At 38.5% G+C, this 25,252-nt stretch overlaps 1 protein-coding gene across 1 annotated transcript in view; it reads left to right on the forward strand.

The window, feature by feature from the left end:
• LOC140242072 (slit homolog 2 protein-like) overlaps nucleotides 1–25,252 on the forward strand; it is a 156,059-nt gene that overhangs the window by 80,884 nt on the left and 49,923 nt on the right. Inside the window, exons 10-13 of the mRNA XM_072321831.1 lie at nucleotides 7,549–7,620; nucleotides 8,192–8,263; nucleotides 15,774–15,917; nucleotides 18,921–18,992. Coding sequence (XP_072177932.1) covers nucleotides 7,549–7,620; nucleotides 8,192–8,263; nucleotides 15,774–15,917; nucleotides 18,921–18,992 — 360 coding nt within the window. The remainder of the gene's footprint in view (nucleotides 1–7,548; nucleotides 7,621–8,191; nucleotides 8,264–15,773; nucleotides 15,918–18,920; nucleotides 18,993–25,252) is intronic.

The following is a 25,252-nucleotide window of genomic DNA, read 5'->3' on the forward strand; positions in this document are numbered from 1 at the left end:
TTGAATTTGATTATTTTTAAAGTGTTTAAATACAAAGGGTGATGGCTTCTCACTTGATCATAGATATCCACTGTTTCTCATCACCTGCAAAATGTTGAATAAATAAATCATCCAATCTGTAATTATTTATTTGCTGATCAAGAACTATAGGGGAAAAATAAGAAAAAGACTTCATTTCACCTGTATCTGACGACATTAACCAAAAAAGAAAAGTAATGCTTGAATTGAGACACAGTTCAAATATAATTGCTGCAGTTATCTACGGAGGTGACAGATTTTGAGTGGAGAGAGAATAGTCGCAGAAAAAGAGGGCGGGGTGGAAAAAAATATATATATAATTTTTTGTGGGCTTGTTTTCTGTGCAATCTGATCTTAAATCAGATAAGACTGGAACAAGAGAAAAAGTAGTACCACCTGTGTGACCCTAGCATACTTCTGCCGGCACCTTGGGGGCAAAAATGAATTGCAAACATTTCTCTGTGTATTATCTTTGGCATAGGTCAGCGGCCAAAAGGCAATGGTCAAGACTCAGAGTGAGCAATGTGTCACTTTTTGGTGTTTCATGCCTTGGGGGAAAAGTAGAGATATGAACTTTGGCATTGTGGAACCCTTCATAAGACATGTGCCCTGTGCTGAAAGTTTACTTGTCGTGTGCATATTATGCTGGTCTCGAAATAGTTGACCAAATATCTTCTGAAGTTTGGTGTCAATTGTTGGCTAGTGCCCAGGAGGTTAACAGTGATGAGCTGTGTTCACTAGTAGGGCACTAGGTTTCAATCAGCTGTAAAACAATAAACCTTTCGTTCAAAAAAAAATAAAATGGTATGCATAGCCCTAGGCAGCTGCACAACACATTGAGATGAGAGCAATAAGTGGACTATTGGCAATTATTCATTCAAACTGTTTCAAAATTCAATCACAAACACACCTCCATCAAGGGGGCTCATTTCCCAAGTACATTGTGTACTACATTTTTTTTTTTTTTTTTGTAGCCACACAAATTGCCACAAACTGGATCACCAAATGAACAAACTTTCTGGATACAGACAGTGATCAAGATCACTGCCAAACACATCACTCTTTTCTTGGCCCATTTCTCAACTTCTGTACAATATTAAGTCAAATCTCCATGCAACTCGTTTTATTTTTTTTAGTAAAGCTGCTAATAAACAAATAAGCAAATAAACAGGAGTAAAAACTATTATTTGGCTTGGTGTTAGGGAGAAATCTCTGTCATTGACATTGATAAATTTCTGTGAGATATTCTTGCCTGGGGTTGGATTTTGTTTTTCCATTTAGAGAAGCTTTAGCAAGAAATCCATAGGTGCCCTTGCTGCTTTCCATCATTTTTTTTTTTCCAGTCATGCTTACATAACTGTTTCTGATATGTATGATATTGTCAGTACATTTCTATGTACAGATTGTGTACGCTTTCCTTGTTTATATTAATCTATGTATATCCTTTGGCATACATTGAAAAATAAAAAAGTCGAAGATTTTACCCCATCAACATGGTAAAATTCCAAACACTTGTTCCCTATCCATTTCAGCATTCAGTCACTCCACGGCTACAACAAACTTGATTCCTTCTCTCAGTATTAAAGTCTCCCCACTCCCATTCTCTCTCCCCCCCCTTTTTTTTCTCTGTCTATTTCTCTACTTCTCAGCAGAGACATAATATGTAATCCTAATGGAAGTTTGGTCTCTATGTGGGATTACGGTCACCTAATCTGTCTAGGGTTCTCCAAAATCTCAAAATTGCATTTGTCTTGCATTCACTGAAAAGCGATTACTTGGTTCAAGTCAATTGCCTCCCATACTGTGTCCCAGAGGATAGATGATATCAATCAAACGAAAAGAAACGTGGCTGATCCATTTCCAATTATTACCACTTGGTAATTTCTTCGTCTTTCTATTGTGTGGGGGTTTACTTTATTTTCTTTATTCTTTCTAGGTCTTAAGCTATCTATCCTCGAATCTTATCAATGCGGCTGAGGTAAAGGGATCGCTCATCACGTTACACTAAACCATGATGATTAGTTTCAAATTCAAATCATTGATACAACCACATATTTTGCCATTTTTTTTTTTTGTCCCACTGATGGCATTCTGAATACAGTATTACACTTTCTGATGACTTAGTTGAAGTGATTGCAGATTTTTTTTTCTTTTTTTTTGACACGATGCTCTTTATGATAGGGATTGAGATTCCATTCTTATCAATCATCATAAATTCTACTAGATACTAGATTTTGACATAAGATTACTTGCTCAACATTGTCATTCAAAGTATCCTACTTTATGCTAACAGTGAAAGAGTGGACACTTGTGTAGTTTCCTTTAGTTTTCTACATATGCTTGAAGGGGCAGAGTGGTAGATTACAATGAAATATGATGAGCCCTATGAATCAATATATTCCTGCCAAGATGAGAGATTATAGACCTGCTCATCATGATTGCATTTTGATGTTTGATGGAAACTAGCCAGAGGTGGTAGAGAGAATGGGAGCCCCCTTTGTGTTCTGACTTTGTGCAAAGAATTTTTGAAACTCGAACAAATGTTAGATAGCTAATTCATATCTTAAATTTCATGATTGCTTATGACATTGAGCAAGAGTTTTTGAAGCTGTTCATTTTGGGAAGAGTTTATATGATATGAATCATTTTTACAGATTTTTTCATGCACTGATAAAGTTAGTTCATATAGTTTATGGCTGCAAATATTGAATTTCCCAAACCTCCAGTTTTCACAAAGGCATGTCAATTTGTAGAAAAATATAAGTATGAAGTTTTCAGGATGATACCAGTATATGGTCATGGAATAATGTGACATTTTAGATCAGACAAGACATCACTTTCTGGCAAGATCGCAATAAGCGTATTTCCTGTGAAAGACCCCATACAGCGTGACAGACTTTGAGATATCCATCCCAAGACATGGGGGGAAAAATGGTCACATATTGCATTAAATTTGAGGGGAAAGAAATCAATTTATTTTATACTGGTTCAATTGAAGTGTTCATCAGCACTAAGCCCGGCATAAATAGAGGGCTGCCTCAATCAGTGTTGGAAATCAAGGTGGACAAAGCTGTCCTTAGCCTCGAACAAACCTTAAGTGACACCTAATGGAGATTGATGTTCACTGCTTGATGGGATCGCTGGTGACAGCCCCCTATAGTTGATGGAAAAAGCGAGCCCCTCGCAGATGACGCGGTTGTCGTGGTAGCAGCCTCCAAATCCACAATGGTGGTGTAATCTTGTTGCCGTGATTGCGCCCAATCAGGGTTATCCGCCTTTGTATGTTCAGTCCAATCAATCTTAGATCCATCTCGATCAGGTCTCATTTTCTAAAGGTGGATGGGGGTGGGGGTGCTTCTTCTTACCTCCATTAGAATTGTAGACCAGTGCAATCCAAGATTCACATTACAGGCAGTTCTCCGCTTATCATTTTTGTTATAATTCATCTTTTTACTGTCCCAGATTTAACTTCACTGAAATTAAGGGTCATTGACATGATTTTTTTTTCTCCACTCATGCCCATGTATCCATACGACGGACGACGGAGGTCAGTGGAAGAATTGATTTGCCATCTCCCCATTTCATTGAATGTTGGTATGATGGAGGAATGAGAGTGTAATTGGTTGTGACAAGATCAGACCCGCACCAGCTGCAATACATTCTCTGAGGTTACACATGTGCCAGAGAGAGGCTTTGGAGCCCTCCACTGACTCAAAGGAAGAGATTTTGAGAGAAGAGAGTTGAATTCAGTTCAATTCATTTCATTTATTCTCTGCTTGCACAAAAACAAAAATGAATGGCTTTGTATGCATAGATCCAACCATAGCCCCTCCCCAACCTTCAAACCTCATCGGAAAAATGTTCACAAATCAAACAGATTCTTGGAAAGAAGCTACTATGTTGCATTTGTCAGGTTGCAGCTGAAGAATAATGAAAAGACCTGAAATGATTATCAGAGCAAAGATGGGATAATCAGGGAGGTAGCCTAGTAGATCTGAATTACTGAAAATGATATTTCTGATCTCTCATAGAGTTTGGTATTTACTTAATACAATTACATTTGTCCTTTCCTTCAGGTATGCCTGAAAACCATTACATTCTAGACATTGTGCAAGTATGAATGTTACATCGTATACCATGAGAACTAAACCCGTTGAGGATGAGTTCCGAGTATACTCAGGCAGGGGTCTATGGGAAATGCGCATGTTGTAGCAAAATCAGAACGTCCCCAATGGGTTGAAGTACTATATTGGAGACGCGGGTCTTTATTTCCTTTAATTACTACACAGTCAAAGCAATCATGACTGAAATTTCAGACATTTTTATGCTCTTATTTTAATTCTGTGGATAATAGAGAGACTTAACTCCTGCCCGAGACTGTGCGTGATTTCATCACAGCTGTTGCTGATGTTACTTTTGTGTCAAGTAGAATTCTGTCCACCAGCACTGGTAGGATAAGAATTTCTGCTGTCACCACACTGGTTTGGGATCTTTCCATTTTCTCAGTGTGGAATAAGATGGCAAGAATTCCTCCGTACACTCATGTACATACACACACAAACACACACACACACACACACACATACACGGTAGTTATGCTCAGTAAAGTAGGAAAGTACTCCGATGCACCAACCAAAAATATTTTCATTTTTCACTTGAAAAATATTGACATTCTGCCTGCAGACAGAGTATCCCGGAGCCATATTGGAGTTTTCTGAGGACTGAGGATATGCTAGCTTGTCACATACATTAGTTTCTGTCCATACAGTCTTTCTAAACATTTATTGAGCTGTACACAGTTTCCATTGGCCTTTGTGGTGGAAAAATATAATCTGTGATTTCATAAATGCCAATGCCTTCAGGTGTTTATGAAGCAGCTCTCTTTCTTCCCGATTTTCATGCAAGTAACAAAGTTCAGACGCTGGTCTATCCGCAGTTTTTAGCATCTCTGAGACCCCTTTCTTAAAGGTGTTGTTCAGGTATTCAGGTATGTGTCCTCGAGTGATGTTTAGTGAATTTAATGAACAATCCAGGACCCAAATGACATTGCCAAATGGTTCCATGAAAATGTATAACAAAAAGTGAAAATAGGTCAAAAACATTGGAGTAACTATGAAAGTGAAGTATAGATGTTCCATATGAAACTTCAGACATATGGCTCGAAATTGATAAATGGCATGGGTTTAGTTATCTAAAAAAAAACGTAATCTAAAAAAAAAAGTATATACACAATTCATGAAGATGTTGGGATAAAAGGATAGAACATCAATCTCATCCAAGATAAGTTGCTTCATGCAATTGAAAGCATTTTTGTGTGTATTAAAATCGCTTCAACAGTGTTTCATTTTCAGAAATAGAAGACTGGTATAATTTTCTACTAGATGATCATGAGGCTTTGTATAGGATGCAGCTCACTGATGTTAGATATATGCACTCATTCAACATTCCATATCTTTCAGCTATTGTGCTAACATTGTTTCCATCTATTTCAATCCAATTTGACAGTCTTAAACCATGTCTTCTGTAGAAAATCATGCAGGTGTGTTTAGATACCAAAACTTGAGCGAAGGATAAGCATAGTTCTCAACTTAAATCCCGCCTCTTCTCTCTCTCTTCTTCTCTAGCAGTATGATGCAGAAAAGAGCAGGTGTATTTGAGGGATAAGTTGGGTACTTAATACTGTTTGTACATGCGCCTCAGTCATTTGGAGCTCAAGATTTTGATAACCCCCTACTTTGCTGACCCAACGCCAGGAGCAAATTGTAAATGCCAGCAGATACACGACACCCTGTGAGTGTCGAATTATTTCGTCACAGTCGTCATCATCAGCTGTACAGTATCCAACAAAATTTCTATTCTGCTGAGAAGTATTAGTGGAAGTCTGGTTTCCCTCCGTCTTACTGAGCCAAGAGAGACGAGAGACGAGAGAGACTTGTTTGGATAATATTTTCAAATTTCATTACACAAAAAATCATACATTGTCAAAATTGATTAACTTCATTCAAAAGAAGAAGAGGCCCACAAGCCAGTCCAAGGTCATGAAGGCATTGTTTTGCCTATATCCTGAATGCCAGTAACTGAAGGAGACTGAAAACAAAAGCACACACACAACACACACACACAAACACAAGAATGCTACAATTCCCTAGAACTCTGAAACATAAAACATACTGCGCAATGAATTCAAAAGAAAAAAAAAGGAAGTCCTGATTCATCTAAGTTGACATATCCTGATTTAATTTTTGCATGGGATGTGCATCATATTTACTGTTTTCCTCCATATCATTGAGAGAGTTTCTTATCATGTCTCAGCCAGTACCTTTGTTATTCTTCTAATCTGTGCTGGCTTTCTAGAATATCTGCTTTCATTATATTTCCATATGTGGATGGGACTGGGTATTATCGCATTGAGGATTCCCAGTCAATATTTGTCCATGTTTCGCATTCTATTGTGAGCCTGGTTTCCTTCCTCATACCTCATTCCATGACATATTAGATTCATTCTGAAGGTCTTTCTTTTTCAATTTCAATTTAATTTCAATTATACCTTTGCTCTCTCTGCGTGCATCATCTCGACAGAGTTAATATAATGTTCATCCTTCAAGACTTTGATCAAGTTTTGCACTTTGTTTTGGGAGCATTATCCCGACCATCAAATATTGTCTTTATTCTACATAAACTCTTATCTTGGAAATTGAACAGAAAATCTGTAGCAATTTACACTCAATTGAAAACGTGTGTGCTTTTTGAAATGTGGCAGTGATAGACACTCTACTGTAATTCTCTTTTGAGCTTAGTCTGCAAACGCCCTTTGTATGTATTCAATGTTTAGTCTAGATCCATTTGGGAATTCAGAGGCAAAAGGAAAGAAGAAAAAGTATGCAAAGAGAGGAGATTTTTTGTTGAACCATTCAAACAATAGTGCAAGGTAGCTGGTGATTGTTGTTTCAAAAGTTTACTAAAGGTTTCACACCCGTGTGTGAGTCCTGGAAGACTTCCTAAGCCCACCCTTGACCTGCTAAGTAAACTCGCCAAACTCCTCCGATGATATTCAGTGTCACGCGAGGAGAAACGCGAGAGTTCATTGGCCGAGCGTTTGCAAGCATTGTCTCTCATACAGGTGAAAAATTATGAAACCACGCAACTGTGTTGCAATAGTATCTGAAATGTGTATTTTTGTAGCAGATTGCCCCTACTTATTTTTGTCTCTATCTTCTGGCTTACCCATTCTTTCTATCTCTCTTTTACATGAACACACACGAACACACACACACACACACACACACACACACACACACACACACACACACACACACACACACACACTTACCAATTACCCTTTCAGATGAATGCTAGGACATGCTATGTTCAAGCAGAATTGCTCGTTGAGAAGTGTGTGATTTGCGAAATATATTTTGTTTCGACCATTGTTGTTTTGCAAAATTGTTGGTTCATTTCTCCTCTTTTATTTTAAGATAGTTTGTCCTGATTAATATTTTACATTAATTTCACCCATTTTTCCCGCCACAGACGACTTGAACAGAACACAATATCAGTCATCCCACCAAGGGCATTTTCACCATACAAGAAATTAAAAAGGATGTAAGTATATTGCAAACTGTTGAACTGAATTTCCATTGTTTGATCATTGCATATAAGATGTATCATTTTCAAATGAAATCAAATCTTTTGTACCATTGTGTAATTTTGGTGTAGACCTTTTACTGTCACTATTATTTCATGTGCACAGGATGTTAATTAAGCTACAGGCAAATATCTAATCAATTGTTATGGCCTTCAAATTACGTTTGTAGTCTTCATGTATTGATTATCTTTTGGTGTTTTACCAGTACATTTAAAAAGTGTTGTTTTATACTTTCCACGTGTGGCTTAAAGGAAAATAGTGGTGTGTAGTATAAAAACATATGAATGAAGGAATGATTGATTAAAAAACAAGAATGAACAACGTTGTACATGAACATAGGGAGGTATGTGACAATAGACGCCATTTAGCTACATTTTGTCAATGTCGGGCGGTAACAGTCAGTGATACACACTGCCTGAGAAGTCATTATGTAATGTCCTAACCATACTACTAGCCCTAGAAATAATTCCTGGCTTTCCCGTCATCAATGCCTTGTGCTTCACCTGTTTGCTATACTTTTCTTCCCAGAGACCTGAGTAACAACGCGATAGAAGTGATCGCCGAAGATGCCTTCAGTGGCCTAAGAAAGCTGAATTCTCTGTAAGTACCGTGCATTGTCTTTCCATCTACAAACTTGTGGGTCACAGTACCATGCCCAGACATTTCTTACTGAACTACTGAGATTATCTCAGCTTATTGGTCACCGAGCCTGTCTTCAGAAGATGTTGATGTACTATTTTACTGGTAGTAACTGAATTCGATTTGAGTCGAGTTCAAGAGCATTAGAATGTGTGTATGCCAGACACCAGATATGTATGAGATATATATATATAATGTATTACTGCAGATGTGCTGATGATGCATATTGACAAGGAGTATACATTTTTCATCACATGCATGCCTCCTCAACCAGTGGTCATATCCCCCTGCGATGACGCAGGGTACAAACAAGGCCATGATAGGACGGCTATGCTGGTTAAGATGTTGTAGGCAGCTGTAAAATTGGCCCTGTGCAACACTACCCCTGCCCATTCATTGATGCTGAAATGAGCCACGTGTGATGAGGATACGGAAAAGACACTAACATGTCATCATCTGTGTTCTATCAATACAATTGTCCTTGAGACAAATATAGTGAAATGAAATTTATGTGGCTACTCGCTCACAGAGATGACAGCATTGGATTGTGTATATGAAAACTAGCACGCTATATTTTTTTCTCTTTAGATGCAGTCATCATGACACATTCTCAACTATGTAGTGCTAATAAAACATGTAATGCACTGTCAGATGTTCTGTATATTTTGGCTCATAAATCATAAAGTAAAGAAAAATTATAACAGAGCTAGACTTATTTTCCATCCGTCTTAAAGAAGGTAAAGGGTTCATGACGTGCATGACAATCCTAACCTGACACTGATATTCAAAATCAAATGACAATTGCAGTCTGAAGTCCGAAATACCCATTTCTATGTTAGCACTACATGTAATATGTCTAGGATATGCTGTTGATCTGCAGCTAGTCAGTTGTGTAGTTTTTGCAAGGTCACACATCAGTGAAGTCTTCTTAAGCTGACCATCTGACCAAATTCAGGCACATGGCATCAAACATGATCATGACTGTGAGGGAAAAATGTCAGCTCATCTTGTAAACCACAAAAAAAATATTGCATATTGACAACCTGAACTGTGTTATGACTCACCAGGTGCGAGCATTACGTCATATTTTCTCATTGATCTACCAGGTTTGAAGAGAGAACTCTACTCTATTCCCCCTTAAAGCAGGTGGCCAAACAAATGCTCGAACTAGCCATTTTTCAATACCAATGTTAAACTATCAAGTGATATGAATTATCAGAAATGGGAAAAAAAAATGTTTCATGTTGAATTCAAATGATGCGATTGCAGGAGTTAGCTTAAAGAATGATTTCAGCATTATTTACAATCTATTTGAAGCTGTTCAGAACTAGGCCTGAGTTAATACGTGAGTCTATGGCAAGACAAGGAAGTATGAGCTGTATCTTCTGTACAATGTTGTAATGCAGAAAAGATGTATGTCATCAATTCAGTAACATGTTACTTACCATCAGTCATTCCAATAGAAATGATTTGCTTTTATATCTGATTCTCCACCGCCCAAATATTTGGTTGCATGTCTCCTAGATGTGCTTTGATGACTATTTGTATTAAAGTTGTGGCTACCTTAATGTGGCAATGTTGTATGTACGCGATATGTTTCAGAACAAGCAGATGTGCATTATTTATCGTAGACAGTTCTTATACTGTCTTTGATCTATCTTAGACAGACTATAGTAGCAAACCTTCCCTTTTAAGTGAAGTGTATGAAACCCCTATAGGGAGAAAAGATAAATCATTCAAAACATGAGCTTTATTGTTGCCATGGTAACATCACCTCAAGCTCTGAGCTTCACGAGATGATAACATGCATTTTGCAGTGGGGACGTTGAAATGGGTGCTACTATTTAAGATGGCTGGATAAACCACCAGCTGTAGACAGGCCCCCCTTCAGGACACTGCTGAGAAGCAAACCTAATCATGCTAATTTCCATATGAAAACAATGTTTATTCCCTATGTGAAGACATGATCACATGAGGTATGGTTTACACTTTTTTTTTCCAGCAACGCGTGATAAATCTTGTCACAAGATGTTTAGGAAATTTCTAGAGTAGTGTGAAATTTTATAGTTTCATTTGAAGAGATCTTGAGAATACAATCTGCTCTGAGCCGTAATTGTTAAAGGGATGGTATAGTTTGTTTGAGATTGAGAATCAGGTTTTAAGTTTTTGTGAGATACTGAAAAAAACACCGATATGAAGTATAAATGAGTGGCCCTAAATAGGACCACTTTGCTTTACTTTGTTTGTTTGTTGTTGTTGTTGTTTTTTTTTTGGGGGGGGGGGATATCTCAACCATTCCAAAGGCTGTTTTCATTAAATAAACATTCAATTCCTCTTTGAATTGTATGCTTTTTGATATTTCATAGAAGTGGTTTCTAATCATCTTGCAAAAAGTCAAAATCTGAATCCCCAACTCAACCAAAACTACACCATCCCTTTAAGATGCATAATGCTTGATGAGTGAATATTCATGTAATGTCAAAGTGTATGTTTGTGTGCATAATATTGTAAGTGTGTGTTTGTTGTGGCTCAAGATTTCTGATTCCTAATAATCTGTAAGATATACCTGATTATGTCTGTATCATCATTTACAGTATTATGAAATTTCATTAGCATGCTATTACAATCCCTTTCAGATGTATGACATAATGAAACTTGTAAACAGCAATTGCAGTGTGTGCAGGGTAAGAATCTCAGTTGCTCTGAGAGAGATTCATTGAAATTGTATGAAAAGATCAATATCCTCAATGATTTAAAAGGTTCATACTTTTTCATGTTTGATAACAATACGTAATGATTTCAGTATTTGCCAGTAAATTGATACTTTTGGATTCAGTTTCAGGTATGTTGGAAATGGGGATAAGATGGCATCTTTCTTTTTTTCAATCAAATTCTTCTACCCCCCCCCCCCAAAAAAAAAAAAAAAAACAATCTTGGAAATATATGCCAATAGGAGTCTATATGTACATGTCCATGTTACAATGTGATATTCTCAGTTTGCCACTAATGATGAGTCAACCATGTCCAAAAAGCACAGTATAGTGTCAGCTATACAAATTTCTGTGTGATTAAGCTTTTTATTAGTAACTTTAATATAATACAAACCACTGATACAGTTACAGGTTTATTAGTGCTTAGTATGAACTGGCATTTTTGTAGGTCGTGGTCAAAAATATTTTTGTTGGTGGTGGACTGTTAGAATATTAGTTCTTAATGCGCATTCCAAATGTAAAGCTTACATCCATAGACTTTTTTTGTTTGTTTTTTGCCTTTTTTATTGTTCATATTATCACGTAGTAAAAGTGAGGTGTTTACCACCTATACTTTAGACCTGAAAAAAAAAAGAAGAAAAAGCCCTAGGTATCCCTAGTATGGGCCAGTATGTTGTTGCAGTGAAGATGCAGAAACCTGTAATGGGACATGACAGCCACAATGAAACCAGACTGAAGCTGGTTAAGTCATCACTTTGATAGCCTATACTACTGCCCATGGCGAGTGCCACACCATAGCATGATGTACAAAAGGATGTAGTGCAATGTGAGCAGCAAAATATAAGATAAATATTCTAGAGCTGTACAAATTGAGGAAATCAAGTGGGTTGACACAAGGGGAGGGGAAATTATGCCCAAATGAATCTCATTTTATAAGCCTTCAGAGTCCCTCCAGAGAGAACAAACAAACAAACAAACAAACAATCAGCAGATTATTATTTTTTTATTCCATGGTTTAAAAGATCAAGTTTGGTATATGCATATCTTATGTCAGCTGTCATCTTCTGATGAAATCTGGTGAAAATTAGAGAAGTTTTCACACCAAGGCTTCTTCATCAGAAATCATTTGATACACAATCAAGGCCCAAATTCTAGTACTACCTGATGACCAGCTGAAATTTGTTTTAGTACAATGCAACCATTATTCGAGTCTTTTGCAAAACATTGACATTTGCTACTAGCCTGTTTCATAAGAGCTACAAGTGAGGTCAAATTTCATGTAAGTCTTGAGCAATATTTGTTGGGAAAGGGCATAAAATGCAAACCTTTAAGGCTTCGTTTGTAATGTGAGAGGGTTGGTCAGGGGGATGAAACAGTTGGATAAAGTCGCGTTGTTGTTGTTGACTTTTTCCTCCTGCTAGTTTCATGCTGGCATACGTCAAAATAAGTCTTCGAGCTAACCAGCTACCATACTGGGCAAACATCCGTTTGAGCTCTTTACCGAAAAGGAAAAGATCAGGACGACATAGGGAGTAAAAGTGAGGAAAAAAAGTAGCGAAATTGTGTGCCATGGAGGAGCTGCAACACTTACACATATTTCTGGTGTGAAATGAAGTGCTATGTGAGCGGGGGCAGAGATTTTTGCAGGGAAAGAGGAACAGCGAAGAGATGTGGGAAATAAAGTGGGGAAAAAAGGAGACTGTAGAAGAAGATAGAAGGGGATGGAATATGAGTGAATATGATGATAGTTATGCTTAAGGGTTTAAAGGGTGTGTACAGTTCTGGTTGAAGTAAGGATTTAGCTTTTAACATTTTGCGAGATATTCAGAAACCACTCTATGAGATGTCAAAGAGCATGCAATTCTAAGGGGTATCAAAAGTTTATTTGATGAAAATTGGTTTTGAAATGGCTGAGATATCCATAAACAAGGTGAAACAAAGAGATCCTAATAAAAGGCGTGGCTGTCGCCTTTTGTTATCATCATTTTGTTGTTGTTGTTGATATCTCAGCCATTTGAAAACCAATTTTCATCAAATAAACATTGAATCCTTCTTAAAATTACATGCTCTTTCATATTTCATCAGAGGTTTCTCATTATCTCACTAAGGAATGTTCAAAACATGAATCCCAACCTCAACCAGTACTGTACAGTCCCTTTAACCCATGCTTTCAGTATCATCTGGATAGATTTATAACCTCATTTCAGTTATTTGTTTGAAAATGTTCCGTTCATCTTTAACTTAGTTGTTGATGTTCACTAATGTAGCCACTTTTATCATTTTATTTTGTTTTTTTCACAGGGAGTTATTTTACAAGATGCAGCAAAAGCAGAAAGATTGCCATACTTGCCTCTTTTGTTTATGTATGGTGTTGGCAGTGCAAACAGAAATATTAATTGTTTTCAGTAAAGCATGTTCATTTTACTACTTTTGCCTTTGTACTGAATTGTAATGATACAGATGCAATCCATGCAAGTAATTTTTGTCAGTAGGTTGATCTCTAGATATGCTCTTTCATAGGGTTGTATGTTCAAATCCTAGTATATACATTGTGTCATGTAGTTCATGTTGCGCATATCATAGTGTTTTCACCGTCAAATATAGCTGTAAGCCTGAATGTGCTTACTATGGGGGATAAGTTTTCACTTGACTTGCTCATTTTCAAGCACACTAGCCAGGCTTAATCTGAACTAAAGAAAATGTGGCTGTGTATACACATGAATACATGATGTTGTCCTGCTTTAGCTAGAGATGTAGCTCAGAGTTGTTTCTCAAGATATCCATTCTAAAGAATTAACCAAGATAAAACTTGGAAGGGGGGGGGGGCATTTCCCATTTTCCCCCATCTCCCCCAACTTCTTTCTAGTTCCTCCACATGAGATTTGTGGTAATGACCGTAGGTAAAGAGCATGCTGTGAATTAGATGAGAAAGAAATTCGATTAGGGAGCAGCAGTGCCGTTATTGCAGCAGGGAGGCGAGGGGGACGAGAATTCCCGACAAGACAGGGTTGATACAGTGAATCTTCCTCTGTGGGGGCCTGGCTTGTCATCCTTCCTTGCCTATCATACAAGCTAAACAAGGATACAAGAACAAAAAACAAAACAACAAAAATGATACCATGCAGGCAATATCGGTATCTTAGTCTCTATAAATGTAGAGTATGACGCTTTAGAAAACTCATTTTCATAGAATTCCACTGGTTGGTACCTTTTCGTTTTTCTGAAGAATTGCTTGATTTCACTTACAATCTACTTGGAAGAAACTGCAATGTTTACACTGCCCTGTCTTCTATTGTAGAAATGAAAGCTTGTAGGTGTTATGTGGAAGTGAAAACAATACTTCCCTTTTTTTCCCACAATGAAAATGTTATTTTTTTTTTAAGTTTGAAACAGAGGGTGCTTAATGGAATGAATCATTGTGCTTCTGACCATGATTTGGCTACCGTCATCAGCATAGCCAGAAACCTCTAGAGGTATATCAGCCCCCCTACCTGTGCAAAAATTGTGAGCGGGGAGTTAGAGCTCTTGATCCCGTATCATTTTGGATACAACAAAACAACTTTCCTCACAGCCTTGCTTGGCCTGACAAAGAATGAAGGTGCTACTCACCCTGCGAGTGTTCCCCCCTGCCCCTGAGCAGGACTAATCCAACATTCTCCCTTTGTCTGTGGAGGATATTAGAAACAGCAGCTACGCATTTGTCAGGCTTTCCTGTTTGTGGTGTCAAATAGGAAAATCGGAGTTGACGCTTCAATATTTTCTCTTACCTTTCCTTTTTTTTTCTCTTCTTTTATGGGGAGGGGGAGGGGGATGGGAAAGAGGGGTGTATGATAAGCTCATTGACTTTTCCTGGTAATCAACAATTTCACTGTGGAAAAGCTTCCTTCTTTTGTTAATGTGTCATTTGTCTACTTTCACTTCAATTCAATTCAAAAGGAGATAGATGTCACCCTGGTTGATTATGAGACCCTTTTGAGGAAATTTTGAAAGAAGTCTCCCTGGATAGTTATTAGACTGTTGGTAACTTTGAAAGGGCAAAGAACTGGTATGGCAGTAATAGTTGGAAATATCATTGAAAGGATATAATTGATGTTTTTCTTGTTGCTCCGTACAACCCCAAACATATCAGTTACAAACAATGCAATCATTCTCATAGCTTTACCCCCACCCCTCACAACTTTCACAAGTTCAGTGAGTGGTATATTCTGTATTTCTTTTCACCCTGTATGTTCTAATTTTGTTTTTGTTGATGTAAACCTCTCTTTACCCATAAACCCTATTAAAACTACCTTACTTTTGTTGTAAAGAGTTTGTCAATGAACTGTGCACAGTGAGAGGAATTTTACAACCTGTTGTATATTACATGTATGTGTCATCATTCTAATTCTACTCTCTTTGTTTCTTCCCTATCTCTTTCACCCATCCTATATTCTATCTCCATCTCTCTTACTTCTCTATCTCCTCATCCTCTGTCACCTTTGTTTTTTCCTTTCAACCTTTTTTGGGCGGTCTTTTTGATTTCCATTTACTTGGTCATCTTCCGTCACTTCTTGCTTTTGTTCTGGTCCAATACTTTCCTTTCTATTTCCTTGACTATTTCTTTTTTTTTCTCTCTGTGCTCCTATGTTTTCTCCTTAAGTCCTCTTTATCTCCTTTACTTCTTTTTTTTTTTGTTTTTTGTTCCATTTCTGCCCTTGCTACATCTCCTTCTCCTTGCCCCCCTCTGTCCTCCTTGCTGTATTTCTTGCTCCCCTCTCCAGGACCCTGTATCAGAACAGGATTGCGGACTTGCCAGAGGCCATCTTCAGGGGGCTGACATCACTGCAGCTGCTCCTCCTCAACGCTAATCGCCTCACCTGCATCAGGGGCAATCTCTTCAGGGACCTGGTCAAGCTTCACCTCCTGTGAGTAGAGAAAGACGTCCTGATGGGATGAGGGGATGGGTAGATGTGTGGATGGATGGATGGATGGTTAGATGGATGGATGGATGACTAGATGGATTTATGGATGAGAAAAGAAATGAATGTGTTAGTTTAAGGGAAAGTTGCTGATTGCATCATTTGCATCAAAGGCAATCTTTTCAGGGATCATGATCAAACTTAACTCCCTGTGAGTAAGAAAGAAGTCTTGCTGGGATGAGGGATGGATATATGTTTGAATAAATATATGGATAGATGGATGGATGGATAGATGGATGAGAAAAGAAATGAAAGTGTTAGGTTTAGAGAAAGTTGCTGATTGCATCATTTGCACCGGGGCAATCTCTTCAGGGACCTGGTCAAGCTTCACCTCCTGTGAGTAAAGAAAGAAGTCCTGATGGGATGAGGGGATGGGTAGATGTGTGGATGGATGGATGGATGGTTAGATGGATGGATGGATGGGTGGATGGTTAGATGGATGGATGGATGAGAAAAGAAATTAATATGTTAGTTTAAGGGAAAGTTGCTGATTGCATCATTTGCATCAAAGGCAATCTTTTCAGGGATCATGATCAAACTTAACTCCCTGTGAGTAAGAAAGAAGTCTTGCTGGGATGAGGGATGGATATATGTTTGAATAAATATATGGATAGATGGATGGATGGATAAATGGATAGATGGATGAGAAAAGAAATGAAAGTGTTAGGTTTAGAGAAAGTTGCTGATTGCATCATTTGCACCGGGGCAATCTCTTCAGAGACCTGGACAAGCTTCACCTCCTGTGAGTAAAGAAAGAAGTCTTGCTGGGATGAGGGGATGGATAGATGGATGGATAGATGGATGGATAGATGGATGGATGGATAGATGGATGGATGGATGGATCGATGAGAAAAGGAATAAAAGTGTGTCTTTTTAGGGAAAGTTACTGATTGCATCATCTGCATCAGAGGCAATTTTTTCAGGGACCATGGCCTCCTGTGAGTAAGAAAGAAGTCTTGCTGGGATGAAGAGACGGATAGATGTGTGGATAGATGGATAGATGGATGGATGGATGGATGGATAGAAAGATATAAGAGAAAAGAAATGAAAATGTTAGTCGAGGGAAAAGCGCTGATTGCATCATTTGCATCAAAGGTGATCTTTTTAGAGATAATGGTCAAACTTAACTCCCTCCGAGTTAGAGGAGTCAATGTTGGTGAGACTGAGGAAAATGATTCAAGGACAAGTAGCTTAAAGGAAGGATGGACTGTTAATCGAAAAGAGAATTTTAAGTGTTAGTTGATAGGTTTATGGATAAACAATGCCTACAGAATGGATGGAGTAGACAGATTATATGTGGATGGATAGATAGATGGATCAGTAGATTTATGGAAGGATTGAGAACTAGATGAGTGAAGAAATGAAAATGATCATTGGAGAGTGATTGATGTGGTAATCAAGGAGTAATGGAATTGAGGGAATATATTGATAAGACAAATATAAATGGACAAGTGCATAGAAGGAATGGAATGATACAGGTGGAAAAAAAAGGATAGACTATTTTATATATAGATTTGTATGAGTGAAAAGAGCGATTAATAAAGAACTTTAGCATAATGGGGAGAATAGCATATTGCTTTTCTAATGGTCAAACAATCAGTATTTTCTTTGGAAAGAATAAATGCAACATGACAAATTATACCACCTGACAAATTATACCAAATAATCAGCAAAAGTAAATGACCCGTAGAAATCTAGTGTAAGAGGTACATATAGACACACATACTGGTAATACCTGTGTGTTAGCTGAAGGATTATGTACACAATGTGCACCCTAATTGGGCATGATGTGACTGAAGGCTGTGCGCTATTCATCCACTCACATTTCCACTCAGCACTCGTGTGACAAAATAGAGTTGGAGGTTACACTGATCTATTCTCAATGAATGAAGGGTCATAGGTAGATCGACATATATAAAATTCCCTCTTGATTTTTCAGGTATACCCAATCAGTGACCTCCATGTTTAAGCCGGCAGCCAGTGATACTTTCCCTGAAAGCATTTACAAAAAAGGGGGGATGAGGCTTTTGATTAACCATCCATAATCCTGATGATTATGACTTTGAGTAACCTCAAGGATGGGGATAGATTCCCATTAGTCAGCTGTGCTTTTCACCATCAATTGGAGTGGCTTATTTCTGGATTGTGTGTGATATAAAGTTAATGAACTGAAGCAGCCTTTTTGGATGACTGGTCTGGAGGTGTGATATATTCATAGGACACGTTTTAGCATCTAAGCTGCAGCAAATGCATGCACTAGACTAGGTAGAAATGGTACTGCTGGTGGTAATAGTAGCAGCAGTAGTAGTCGTAGTAGTAGTAGTAGTAGTAGTAGTAGTAGTAGTAGTAGTAGTAGTAGTAGTAGTAGTAGTAGTAGTAGTAGTAGTAGTAGCAGCAGCAGCAGCAGCAGCAGCAGCAGCAGCAGCAGCAGCAGCAGCAGCAGCAGTAGTAGTAATGGTGTAGTGGTAGTAGAAGAAGTAGCAGACATAGTAGTAGTACTGTAGCAGAAGTAGGAATAGTAGTGGTAGTAGTAATATAGTAGTAGCAGTATATATAGTCATAATAGCAGCGATAGTAGTAGTGGTGGTGGGGATAGTTGTAGTGGTATAGTAGCAGAGAAAGCAGCAGTAGTAGTAATAATATGGTAATATACTTACATTCTGATTGATTGAAAAAACATTCCAGTTTTTAAAATCCATTTCTGGTGCTTTAAGTGTTTTCTATGTTTTCTTGTTTACTTATTTGCAATGGAATCTGTAACTGAGATCATATCGTTTTAGCAAATTGTTATGATGAATATTCAGTATTGTCTGTAAAGAGCACTTTCACTTTGTATAAATCATGAACAACATCATCAGTTGCATTGCTTGTCAGATTTTTCATCATTCTGTCATATCAGAGTGCATTACTTATTTTGTGAAAACAAATCTTCTACGTTTCTCTTTCCAGCTCCCTGTATGATAACAACATCCGGTCGCTCTCTAACGGAACCTTCGATTCACTCAGACAACTTGAAACACTGTAAGTTGAGAAGCAAATTATCTTATTCAATATCTGCAGTACATTCAGACTGTAATCATGTAACTTCAAGTTCAAGGAAAAGCTCTGTGGGGTGCCAAGTGTCACACGGGCTATTTCATTACAAGATCAGTCATTGCATCAATGACAGGACAGATTTTGTGATGAAATCGACCGTGCGACACTTGGCACCCCATAGAGCTTATCCTCGAGGTTAAGGATCACTGTCTGAATGTAACTATTGAAATGAAATGAAATTTATTCATATTTCATATTATGTACATTGTATACATATTGTGACATTTTTGCATATTTGAGCATTGAGAATTAAGGGTTTCTGGGACAAACACTGTACTGGGGCTTTCAATAGCTCAGTTGGTAGAGCACCGGGCTAGCAATCCGGAGGTCTTTGGTTCGAACCACAATGGAACCCCATTTTCTTTGCTCATTTTTCCACTAATTTTTGCATATACTTGCAAAGGTGGAGGGGACTACTAAGAAGCAGTGCTTGTAAAATGTAGACCCCCTATGGCAGCAGAAATTTATAAGAAAGAAGCAAGGTTTTGAATTTGGGGCACTCTCCTTTCATAACCTATGCCTGTGCCTCAGACTTCTTTATATAAGTAAGTCTATTTTGCAACTACCTAATTATATGGAATATACAACACAATTATCATAGCTATTCTAAACATGAACTAAACATGTATGTTTTTATAATATTAAGTTTGTGAAAACATACAATGTAATTGTTGTCATTAAAATAGAGACTTCAAGTTCCAGGAGATTGTAATATGAATCACATTTGCATCCTGCGTAAGGATTTATTTTTCACAAGATGCCGATTTTTTTTTTTTTTTTTCTTCTTTTTTTTTTAGGGGGGGATGGGTGTGACCATTTTTGTGTCTGCCAAACAGAGTGCATACCGTACATTCACTGGCATATTTTGTCCCTGTTCCTTGCCATACCAAGGATACCCATGTCATGGTGGAATATTTTGAACCAAAATCCTAAGCCATTGAGCAAATTTACCCAGGAAGAGAGGAGGAGAGGGGAGGAAAATCATGGTAGAAAGACTGTTCTCCTACCTTTATATTTTCACATCGTCAAACATTCCCTTGCCAACACTGGCAAACTTTTTTTTTGCCACTGTGCCATGCTAGTTGCAGAGGAAACTTTTTTTTTTTCTTCTTGCTATTTTTCTCTCTCCTCCTCCTCCTCCTTCTCCTCCTCCTCTTCCTACCCCATACCCCTGTCTGTCGTTTCTTGTGATGGAGTAACTTGGATTGCACTTGTTGAGGGATTGTGAAGGGAGTGTGAAATCTAACACCTCTGTAATCAAGAGGCTCACAAAGAAGTCTAAATGATGGAGGTTTGGAGCATGGTGTGACGAGGGTGGGCAGGGCTGCCAGTCGGGGGAGTTTGGCCCAACGTTTTGTCGCGGCAAGAGGGGCGGTCGTCACGAATTCCCATTCATGTGCCTCTATCTAAATTTCTTCTTTCAACAGAATTAGGGTGTGCGCAAGGTAACAATTTAAGCTTGGAGCGTGTCTCTTCAGAGTTTATGATCGGTTGTGTCCGTGCGTGTGACTGCGATGATTTGAGATGGGGGATGGAAGATATGTGTGCTCACTCTGATGGGGGTGGGAGGGGGGGGGGAGAGAATTGCTTATTTGTCAGATATTGATGGGTACAAAATAAAACAGGGAAGCTGTGTGGACACAGATGATGCTCCAATAGAGTGAATTATGGCTCTTGGGTGTAGCTGAGGAAGCTGGAGAGGTGTGTGTGGTCATAGATGTGAGATGAAGGAGAGCCTAACTGAACCAGTCATACATCACAATAACCATAGGAACGGTAGCTCTGGATATAAGGACATCTTACAGAATGCATAATGAAGCAGCCATCAATCGACAAGAGATTTAGGACATTATCCACCTTACAGGCTCTCCCAGGATCTACAAACTTTAATGATGCCATTTTTCTGTTAGAGTTGCATCTATCAGATTTCAGCCCAAAGTATGTGCACATTTAGTTACATAATATAGTCATTCATCAAAAAGTCTTTCATTTGAAAAGCAGGGCATCTTCAAGTTCCTTGGGGAAAGAACAGATATCCTTTGTCCGATGACTTGAGAATGGAAATGGTGATGTTAAATGTTATGATACATCTGCTGCCAAATCCATGGCATTGTAGCTACATTATGAGACCAAACGTAAAGACTAGAAAAATGAAGTCCAACACTTGCATTGTGAGACATCACCATACAGTACCTTCAAATCTCACAGTTAAGAGAAGCGTCGGAGAAATTACAGTGTATGTATGTCAGTGTTCAAATCTAGTCATTGTCAGAAATGTTTTCATTCTGAGTATGAGCTGTTACTGATCTCTGCAAAGAATTTCTACCTTTACCAAGTTTTATGATGAATGATTTATGAATTACTGAAGCAGAGAAGAATAAATGTTGGTACTCCATTGCACCTACAATCGTGTATGTGAATATGCCTGGAGGTATTGGAATATGTATGACATCAAGTAGACATAAATGAAACTTGAAAAAAATAAATGAATGTGAATAATGAGATGAATCAGCCCTATTTATCCACAGACAGGATTTCACAAATATGTTTTAGTGCCTCCTACAAACTGCCTTGCCAAAACACTGAAAATGTAATTGTAGCTGGTTTCCCTCAATCCGTTTCTTCCACAGCCCTGCTCAAATCCTTTATTCTGTCATCATGTGAGTAGTAAAACAGTTATAGTCGCCTCTCAATGGCAAGACGAGGTTGATGATTGGTCCAGTATTATTTCCTGTCCTGGTTGTCATGGTGACCAGCATCAGTTTTGTGCTGACCCTGTGTAATAGTCTGTCTGTGGTTGACTCATGCAATATTTTCCATTCATGTGGCCCCATTCCATCACGGTCCTACCTGGGAGTCTGTAACTGCCTTTCATCACCAAGGACTGATTCTCGGATGCTCCTCTCACATACGAAGGAGTAACTACCTTTTGTCACTACATCTAATGTCCTTCCACTTGTATCTTCTTGCAAAATTGCTTTACAAGCCATTGAGGAGAAAAGTTTGCTTTTATACGGTGCAGTTTCCAACATATGTTCACGGAACAGAGAGTTGCGAGTGACATTTCTGTGGTTTTCATAGAGGTTGTTACATGTATCGAGATGCCAGCTATGAAAGGTTAAGGAACCCTCCATCCTGTATGCAGCCGGAGTTAACACAAAGTTGTGCATATATGGTGGGGTTGTTGGTTATGGTGTGGAATTTTGCCTGGCCAGTATTTTGAACTTTTTTGTTGGTTCAGCTCAGGGTATCCTAGCTGGGGCTTATTTTCGAGTCATCGATCAACAAGTCTGCACGTGTGAAATCTGGGTCATATTTCATTCGCGGGTCTGACCGCTATGTCGGGTAGATCTCCTCCGCATTTGCAACAACAACTCCCCAAGATAAATTCATAAATATTCAGAATTTCACTGCAGTAATCCCAGACTTACAGGCCTATCGGCAGCATAATTTCTCTCTTGCGACTCTTTTTCTTGACTCGGCTGTTGATCGCGCTGAAAACATGTCAGGAGTTGGGCAAAGTCTTAAGACAGCAACTTGAGAAGTAGGAGTGTATGGATTAGAGAGGCTAAGCTGTGTTGTTGATGTGGTGTAAAGGAGATAAGGCAGCAGGAATGGCTTTTTAATGGATACCTAAAGATTTCGATGGTATGAGTATGTCTCATATTGTAAGGAAAAGGGGACTTATTAATTGTTTGACCTGGTGCATAGAGGCCACTGTCCTTATCAAAGTTTTGCTCAAGATTGGCCAAATGTCTTTTGAGTCTTCTCTCTCCCCTGCTTTGTCTTCTCTGTTTTTAATGTAAAGTATATAAATCTGACTACTTTACATCTTTATGTTTCATAGAGTAGTGTATGGTTGAAATGTTGGGTTAATTTGTGGAAAATTTTCAACATATTTTTCTCTTTCATGGCTCCCAACTTAGTCATTTCTTGTGGAAGTTGTAAGATGTTTAAGAGTTCACGCAACAGGATGGTAGTCTAGACGTGGGCCAGACACCATAAAGACAGGATGAAACATTTTAATGAAAGTGTATAATTTTTCTATGCAATCTATGTGGCATCATTTCTCTGGGCAGTGAACTCTCTAGAAGCTCATTTTAGGAAGTACAAATCACACTTCTCACCAATCGCAAGAGATTGGCAGGATCGATGGTAAATAGGCACAAAATGTCTAATTTCTTTGAAAAGGTGAAGAGAGTCAGGATATAGGGCTAATTGCTTGTTACCTGCATGACCTGCTTGGCCCCATTTTACCCCTGCCCTATCCCTTCCATGTCGTGGACTTAACAAGAGTTGGCTCCTCAATTTCAAGTCTTGTTTAACTATAATTTAGGTTTGAATAGGGGTATGTAATGCTCTCTGTGTTGCCATCATCAAGTTGAATACCAATTTTGCAAATGTATGAATTTGTCACTTAAAATAACCATATGTAGGCCTAAATTGTATTTGTGACTCTTGTTTGTACACACACACACACACACACACACACACACACACAATACATATCAACCCTTCCAGAACCATCACCTGTGGAAGTCATTGACTTTTTGACTGGCACAGAAGGGCTGCCCTTGGTAATCTCAGGGTTAGTTTTATGTTTTTATTTTAAACAAATGAAAAACCTTCCATGCAGATGTTCAGATTTTCATACAAACTCTGTAATTGCCTATCTTGGCTGTTGTAGTCAACCTGTGAATCAACCTTCTTGCCAATTGTAGGCTTCAGAATGTACCAGTTAGGATGAGAGTCAAACTCACCATTTTGGTACATACAAGTGAAAGTACAAGTGCACCAGTTACGCTAGCCTCCTGCAGCTCAGCAAGCCTGTCAAGAATGGCCTAGAATTGGCGGAAGATGACCGGAGCAGGCCCATAAAAATCCTTGACCATCTGAGCAAGAGAAAGGACAGATCGTCTGAAAGAAAGCCATCTCAGTGCCACTGCACTTTTGTGTATAGGCAAAGGGAAACATAACCACAGGAATGGGGGGGGGGGGGAATGGGTAAGAAAATGAGATGTTATGGTAAAGAAACGTGGAAGCAGCTCATTTGAATAGCATTGACCACAGATTAAGAGCCTACTTTTGCATACTTGGGAAGAAAGAACAAGGTATGAAGGCAAGGACAGAACAGCTGTTGTCAACTCATGGTTTAATGTTCTTGTGGGGTGGGGAGCATGGGATTAGAATGTCAATTAAAACCTCATGTCAGGGATTCTTACATTCACTCCATTGGCACATGAGTGAAGAAATTTGTGAGGCTTCCTTCGTTCTTTGACCAGATCAGTGAACAGCAGACAAAGAATCCTCGTGAGCCATCCCCTCATCCGGCCGAGGATGCGACATTGATTCCGCAGATTGACCTCTCTTGACCTGGGTCCTAACCACCCAGCCTCTTCATTCACACCTGTAACTGACCTACCCAAATTGTCCCTCTAGGGTTTATATGATGGGGGAATTCTTTTCATTTTTGGCCCATCTTGTCTTTTGAGGAGTGTCATTAAATATCCTGTTATTAGGTGTGAAAATCTTGTGGCAGGGTGTTGGAGAATGGGAGCTCTCTCTCAGTACCCAGATGTCTTTCCAGAAAGTTGCATAAACCATCTTGCCCATTGCATGCCTTTTGAACAAAGTGACTGTTCCTTCAATCCTTGTTCTTCGTATTTCCTGAATCCATTATAAAACTTCGCTGCTTTTCTTTCCCTTAATCCAAATATGTAACTTCACATCTCTTACAATCTTACCTCTCTATCTTCAAATTACGATAAATCTTATTAGAGCTTATAAAAATATGAGCTACAATGTATGCAAAACACTAGTGATAATGACTTCATTTAAAATGGAATACAGGTTCGACCTAGTTTGTTTAGGTAGAATAAAATTGTGATGTTGAGTATTATTTTACAAACAACTCAAATAGGTCATTCATTTCCCTCATCAAGATGGTCTGAAGTTTTTTTATTTTCTAGTTTTGTTAAGGTACTGTCTTTGCATATTTGCTGCAGGTACATGTGTATTCTGAACATATCGTGGGTTACCGTGATAACAGCAACTATCCCTTCTTCATAGTGATGTGAGGATCAAGATTTTCCTTTCTCTCTCTCACACACACACACACAAACACACACACAAACACACACATACACACACATACACACATACACACACTCTCTCTTCATTTTCTC

This window comes from Diadema setosum, chromosome 18 (genome assembly GCF_964275005.1).
Source record: "Diadema setosum chromosome 18, eeDiaSeto1, whole genome shotgun sequence".
NCBI lineage: Eukaryota > Metazoa > Echinodermata > Echinoidea > Diadematoida > Diadematidae > Diadema > Diadema setosum.